The following is a 7165-nucleotide window of genomic DNA, read 5'->3' on the forward strand; positions in this document are numbered from 1 at the left end:
GGTCAGTGTGTAAACTGCAGGAGCATCTGAGGAGTTTGGATTATATTCTCCGTCTCTTAGACTGTATCTAAGTGGCTTTGTGCTGATTTTTCCTGCAGAGATTTACAGTAACATTGGTCCACTGAAATGATGAGACACTTTAAAATCTGGACACATTAGTCTTTCTTCATATGTGTGTGTGTTTCTACTTCTGTCTTTGTGATGCGCAGTTTCACTGTGCATTTCGGTCCTCAGTTCTTCAAACGGGTGTGTGATAAGACTCGTTCTGTTTTTTTACAGTTAAACCAAGTCTTTGTAAACTTTGCTGAACGGCAGCCACTGTTCCTACAAGTGATTATTATGGCATGATGGGAAATGTGAAAGTATAGTGTAACAGTGGCACAAGTAAAGAATAGTCAAAAAGTCTAGATTGGGATTCAGATTCAGAATACTTTATTAATCCCAGAAGGGCAATTCATTTCTACAATTTAACCCATCCATTTAAAGAATTAATGGAGTACATAAAGAAGTACATCAGCTGACATCAGCAATCAAACATCAACATGTCAGTGACAACACACAGATCAACGGGATGCTACAACAAAGCCCAAGAGACCAAGACCCCACTCTGGCTGTCTCCAGACGCACCATATGTGTGTAGGCGTCCATGAGGAGCCACGTGAAAAAATATACAAAAGTCTGAAGTCAGCAGACTGACTCAGTAATGTCAGTTTCCTAGAAATGTCTGTGTAAAGTTTTCTGAAATTAGGTAACATTAGCGATTATACCAAACCAAAAATACTGAGTGCTTTGAGTTAACCATTACACAGATTATAGTTACACAGAGTCTCTGACATTTTAAGATCCGAATTTGATTCAGATCAAGCCTATGTAGGGTAAAGTAAGGAACAGCTAGTTGTCATGATTAGGGTTAGGGGCTAGAGAATGTATGATGTGAAGGAGGGTCCTCACAAATATAGATGCACAAAAGTGTATGTGTGTGTGTGTGTGTGTGTACGTGTGTGTGTGTGCATTTGAAATGTCACGTAAGCCACGCTGAAAAAGCAGCTTATCGGACAAGACTCATCATGATAAACAACGTGATTAACACACACACACACACACACACACACACAAACACACACACAACAATGTCCAGAACTGACCCTCTTTCTCATTAACAGTCAATATTTGCTGTTGCTCAATTTCAACCTGACACGACTGAATAAAATCAACTGCTTCTCAAACTCTGCCACTTCCCTCTCTTTCTTCCATACACACTTTTTCCAATCCTTACTCTCTCTCTTGTCGCGCACACACACACACACACACACACACACAACACACACACACACACACACACACACACACACACACACACACAGACACACTCTGTGGCCTGCCAGGTGAGTAAACAGTGAGCTGCTGTACTTTGGAGTGGTGGATCAGTCTTTCCAGCACCAAGTTCAGGCTTTGGCTCTACTGCCAAAAGCAGACAGAAAAATACTACCAACGACAAGATGGCTGGAGGTTATTCATTGGCCCTGATTGCTGGTTTACTGCTGGAGGTGTATGTACTGACAGCTGAAATCACAGAGGAGAACACAGGTAAACGACAGGGGAGCAGCTGTGGATTAAAGAGGCGGGAGGCAGGCGACGGTCAGAGATTTTAGAAAACATAGGAAGAGGCCGGTGGTCAGCTGGCGGACAGCTGAGCATCAGGCCTGATCTCTGACCCCGGATCTTAAAGTAATACACCACTAAAAATCTATGTTAATGTTTTAATTATCAAGCTCTCATCCTGGTAGTTATCAAAAAGTTTGTCAATTTCTCTGTTGTAGAAACCAGAGGAAGTGGTTCGTATGAATTATGTCGGCTACAACTGATTTCAATGGCAGTTTTAATGGATGAAAAAAAAGCTCAAACCAGTTCTCTGCTGAGTTTGTTCCAAAAACCTTGAGTGACATGGAGGCGATGCCTTGAGCTGTATTTACAATGTCTTCTGATTAAAGGTTTATCAGCATGTAGAATAATTAGACTTATATGTTGTATATATTGTTGTTGTAAAGTAAACCTTTGAGCAGCAATAGATTAAGTAAGTTGCTTTTCAAATATGCATTTGGTCAGAAAGAGAAAGGCAGGGATGAAAATACCAATCGAGCCAGTGGGGCCTGTAATTCAGTGACACGGGTACATTACAAACAGGTGAATAACTAATTAGCTAATATCTAATTCAACATACTTTACCAATTCGCCAAAACGAAAACTCAAATGTAAGCTCAGGTTGTAGCAACAGTGTACTCCCTGTTTATATCCCCCAAAGTATTATTGTGGGGTGGGTGGATGATATAGCCTTTGCTGTAGGTTTACTGCTGGAGAACAATGTCAGAGCTCTTCAAATAATTCCCTCTTTTTCCTCTCATACTTTTACAGGAGCTGTGTTTGTGTCTCAGCGAGCGGCACACGCCGTGCTGCATCGCCAGCGCAGGTACAACAGTGGCAAACTCGAGGAAGTGCTTCACAAAGACAATCTGGAACGGGAGTGTATTGAGGAAATCTGCTCAATGGAGGAGGCCAGGGAGGTGTTTGAGGACGATCAGAAAACTGTAGGTTGCACACACACAAGAGTAATCCACTCTGCTACTATAAAACAGTGTGTGTGTAAAGGTCTGTCGTTAACATTCGTGCTTCTCTTTCAGATGGAGTTCTGGGCCGGCTACATCGGTAAGACAAGTTTTCACCGTTAGAGTTCAGAGCGTACAGTCACCTCTGATACTGTGTGTGCGTGTTTTATGCTTGTGTGTAGATGGCGACCAGTGTAAGCCACCCCCCTGCCAGAATGGAGCTGAGTGTGAAGATGGACTCGGCACTTATGTTTGCTGGTGCAAACCAGGTTTCAGTGGCAAGAACTGTGAGATTGGTGAGTGTGACAGACTGGCTGTGAAACGGTCAGACAAGTCTCTTTGATTTCTTTTTGCGAAAAAAGATTAAAATAAAATATGTGTGTGTGTGCTAAGATGACTAAGAACAACACCACAATTAATTCTGTTTTCCCGCCTTTTTCCAGAGGTGACCAAGCTGTGTTCGCACAACAATGGTGGATGCTCTCATTTCTGTGTGATGCAGGGGGTGCTACCTGTTTGCCAGTGTGCGGCTGGCTACAGGCTTGGGCAAGACAAGAAGAGCTGCGAACCAACAAGTAAAATAAAAGCAATAAGCCACACACACAACGCAAAGTAATTGCTCAGATAATTTGGTGATACTGTATATTTAGAGGTTTATTTTAAACCACAGAAGAAGAAACCACAGTCTATGGCGCATCAGCACAAATGGAACCCCACTCTACAAAATGTTCTCATTTATTTCCTCCTGTCTCATCCGTTACGCCCGCATTTGAGGCGATAGTGACTAAATAAATCCTTGGTATCAGCTGCTGTACATAAACTTCCTCACCCACAGATAAGCCTGGTCACAAACCAGATGTTAGAGATGATATACAAGCTGGCACTTAAGACAAAAAGCTGGACTCATCTCTCATGCTTTTGCTACCCATTAAGGGATTGCAGGCCGCCTCGTCATAAACTGTGTGTTGCTGTTTATAGATGTCAAATAAAGTATAGAATTTATGGTTATTGCTGACAGCTCGAATACTAATTGAGAACCACACAGAAAACCAGAATATCAAGCAACGTACAACCTAAGCAACCAACCACACAGTTAATTCATATATCTACACTAAACATACACATCTCCAACCAACTGCAAAAATTAAGCTAATTCTAAGCCAAAACCTACGGGTTTACTATGTAACTAAATCAGTCAGCTGGTGGTCCATATGGTCCACACTGGGAGCGAGCAGCAAGCCAAGCAATTACATCTGTATTCTTGAAATACATTAACTCCCACCATGTTTTTTTGTTATTCCCTACATGCATGTTTGTACAAGGTCAAATATACATCTTAGGCACATCAATTTAATCAGGATCCAAAGCGTTTACAATGACAGCTGTATGTCATTGGGTAACACTGCCTTCATTGTAAAACCAGCCATTCAGCATGTGACAAAATGACAAAGGGCTGTAGAACTACAGTCTCCGCTGTGAAAAATGACACTCTGATATTTTATGATGTCCATGAAAAATATGATCTCTCTTTACTTTGTCTTTATTTTCCCTGCAGCATCATTCAGCTGCGGTCAAGTGACCCTCAGCTCCTCATCCACGACCAGGTCCATCCTGCGGTCATCAAACATGACAGGAGCCTTTGAAAGAAGCTTCAATTTCACCAGCGCTCTGTGGGATGACTACTATGATGACAATATAACACAGATGATTGACGATTACGACCTCCCTGCGAAAGATTCGGACTCATTCAACATCTCGGCGGCCTCTGCAGTAGACATACACTCAATGAAGTCAGATTCAAGCTCCTCTATAAATCCAGCCGAGGATGCTCTGAGCAGTGTCACTGAAACGCCCACAGAGAAAAAGCAGGTGCTCTCCTGGGGTTTACCCACACTCCCCACCATCACAGCGGAACAAAACACTGACCAGAGGATTGTGGGAGGCAATGAGGCCATGCCTGGAGAGATACCTTGGCAGGTACTGTAGTGTGGGAATGCAAAACGGAGACACAGGGATAAGTCGAAGGCAAATAGATGATACGGACGGAGGTGTACTGTTGTGATACAAATACATTAAGTTTAGTTTGACCTTTTGAGGTCTAAATTTACTCTACATATGAGCTTAATGAGCCAGAGTTGTTTCATTTAGCAACAGACCTTAATGATATGTATACGATAGTACGAAAAAACAAAAGGTTTGCTTTACAAACTGGACATGTGGAGTAAAGCAGTGGAAATGTTGGAAATATAACAGCTGAGTTGCATTTTGGGAAATGTAGGATGTTTGAGTTAACATCACAGCCTCTGCTGTTCCACGGGTAATGACCATTATATGACAAATTATAATAAAGATTTTCCCTTTAAGAGGGAAACAGGTCAGAGTAGAAGTTATTATCCAGGTGAATAGAAAATAGATGAAAAACAGACTACAGTGGTGAGGAGAGGTGAGGAAAACAACATTATAAGTTCATAAGGGAACAATGTGGCAGCAAGTGTAAGAAACAAATATGTATGTTCCTGTGTGTGTTTGCAGGTGGTCCTGATGTCTCACTCAGAATCGCTTGGGAGAGCAGAGTCCTTTTGTGGAGGATCTCTGCTCAGTGAATTATGGATCATCACTGCTGCCCACTGTCTGGTGCAGCCTGATGGCTTTAAAGAAGGTTTCTTCATCAGAATCGGTAGGAAAAACACATGATATCTACCTTCTCATGTCCTGAATGTCTGATCTGTATCTCTAGAAAACAGACAACCTGGTCTCAGTCACTACAGTTTGTGTCAGTTTGTCTTGAAGACAGAGTTAGTCAAAGTTATTTTCATGTTTTATCCAAATAACTACAAATAACTTGATAAAAAAGATAATGTATAATACTTGGCACTTGCTTGTAATAGGTGCTCCAACACAACATAAAATTTGAAGGAGTATGTCAGGTTGGTGTGCTGTGTGTCGTATTTTTAGGAATTAATGATTTGTAGTTCATGATCTAAAAAATACAAAAGATAGATATACTATCCAAACTGAGATGGCGACCATGGCAAGGTCCCCTACCAGTACCTACAACTGCTGACATTTGTTTTATTTTGTAGCCAGGTAAAATGTTAGTGAGATGATCAGTGCGCGTTTTTCCTATTTTCATCTTCATGAATAATAAAATTGCTTCATTGGAGCTCAAAATGTTATGTTGCTAGATCCATCCAGAATATTGTATAGTTCTGTTTTTATATATGAATGAATTAATGCTTCCAGGTGAACACGATTTGAATAAGGAGGATGGTCCAGAGCGAGACCATATGGTGGCAGAGCGGCATATCCACCCCAGGTATAAATATCAGAAGTCACAGTATAACCATGATATTGCACTGCTGAAGCTCACCGCTCCAGTGGAACTGTCCAACCAACGGCGTCCCATCTGCCTGGGCCCCAAACACTTTACAGAGACCATACTGAGGGAGTCCAGCTCCGGCTCCCTGGTGAGCGGCTGGGGACACACCAAGTTCCTGGGCCTCGGGGCCACCAAGCTTCAGAAGCTGCATGTCCCGTACGTGGATCGCACCAAGTGTGGGCAGAGCAGCCAGGACCGCATCACACCCGCCATGTTCTGCGCTGGCTTCCTAAATGAAAAGAAGGATTCCTGTCAGGGGGACAGCGGGGGTCCGCATGCCACCAATTACAAAGGCATTTGGTTCCTGACAGGTATCGTCAGCTGGGGGGAGGAGTGTGCCAAGGAGGGGAAGTATGGCATCTACACTCGAGTCTCGCGGTACTACCCATGGATCAGTCAGACAACAGGGATTCAAATTAGCCACTAACAAATAGTCACACAAAGAACACAGCTGTCCGACAAGAAAACAACTGACCTTTTTCTGAGAAAGTGAAAGTTTTTCTTCTACTGAGACGAAGTGTTACGGTTAATTTGGACTTTTCAACTTTCCAATAAAATATAATGAAAATATCTGAGAATTTTCATGTCTCTGTTTAAATATTGTTAACTAATACACTGAAGCTCATCATACAACTTGTGATCTCAGGTTGAAGTTGGGCAGAGCTAGCAAGGCAAAAATTACTCACTCGTAGTGGAGTACTGCCGCTGGGGCAGGAATTAATATGAAAAGTGTTGCAACAGCAAGTAAGTAAACAGGTGTTAATGCTAACATTAGCTATGTGGCAATAGCAAAACCTTCAAATAGCTCCTTTAAGTGTATCAGTAAACCATGGCAAACTGATTATTAAATGGTGCTCAGCCTTTATTAATGTTATTAATTCAACTCAGTCAGATCAGTTTGCAGCAGGAAGCAATGTCTTCCCCCCTTTATAACAGAAATAAATGGGTGGCAAATTTTGTCTGACTGCACCATAAGTATGATGATATTTTGTTGCCCTAACAGGTACAACAAAATTAACCGCAGACTTAAGGAGATGTCAATCAAGCACAATCTGCACAGGCCAACATAGTCCTGAGAGGATCTCATCAGGCAGCATTAGTGAAGAAACTGTGTGGACTGTCAGTAAGCCAACTAGGACCTAAACTACATTATGTAGGAAAGAAATCACATCAGCCAGGTTGA

General features: G+C 42.1%; 1 protein-coding gene across 3 annotated transcripts in view; it reads left to right on the forward strand.

The window, feature by feature from the left end:
- f9b (coagulation factor IXb) overlaps positions 1–6552 on the forward strand; it is a 19750-nt gene extending 13198 nt beyond the window's left edge. The window contains exons 1-9 of one of the 3 annotated variants that reach the window (XM_056396722.1): positions 1332–1587; positions 2413–2585; positions 2679–2703; positions 2786–2899; positions 3047–3178; positions 4159–4580; positions 5136–5280; positions 5847–5919; positions 6036–6365. In XM_056396722.1, the coding sequence (XP_056252697.1) occupies positions 1500–1587; positions 2413–2585; positions 2679–2703; positions 2786–2899; positions 3047–3178; positions 4159–4580; positions 5136–5280; positions 5847–5919; positions 6036–6219 (1356 nt within the window). In that variant the 5' untranslated portion in view covers positions 1332–1499 and the 3' untranslated portion in view covers positions 6220–6365. Of the gene's footprint in view, positions 1–1331; positions 1588–2412; positions 2586–2678; positions 2704–2785; positions 2900–3046; positions 3179–4158; positions 4581–5135; positions 5281–5846 lie in introns of those variants that run through there. The other 2 variants (XM_056396720.1, XM_056396721.1) reach the window with 2 other exon arrangements.
- The last annotated feature ends 613 nt before the right edge of the window (positions 6553–7165 follow it).

Source organism: Seriola aureovittata, chromosome 15 (assembly GCF_021018895.1).
Source record: "Seriola aureovittata isolate HTS-2021-v1 ecotype China chromosome 15, ASM2101889v1, whole genome shotgun sequence".
NCBI classification, from domain to species: domain Eukaryota; kingdom Metazoa; phylum Chordata; class Actinopteri; order Carangiformes; family Carangidae; genus Seriola; species Seriola aureovittata.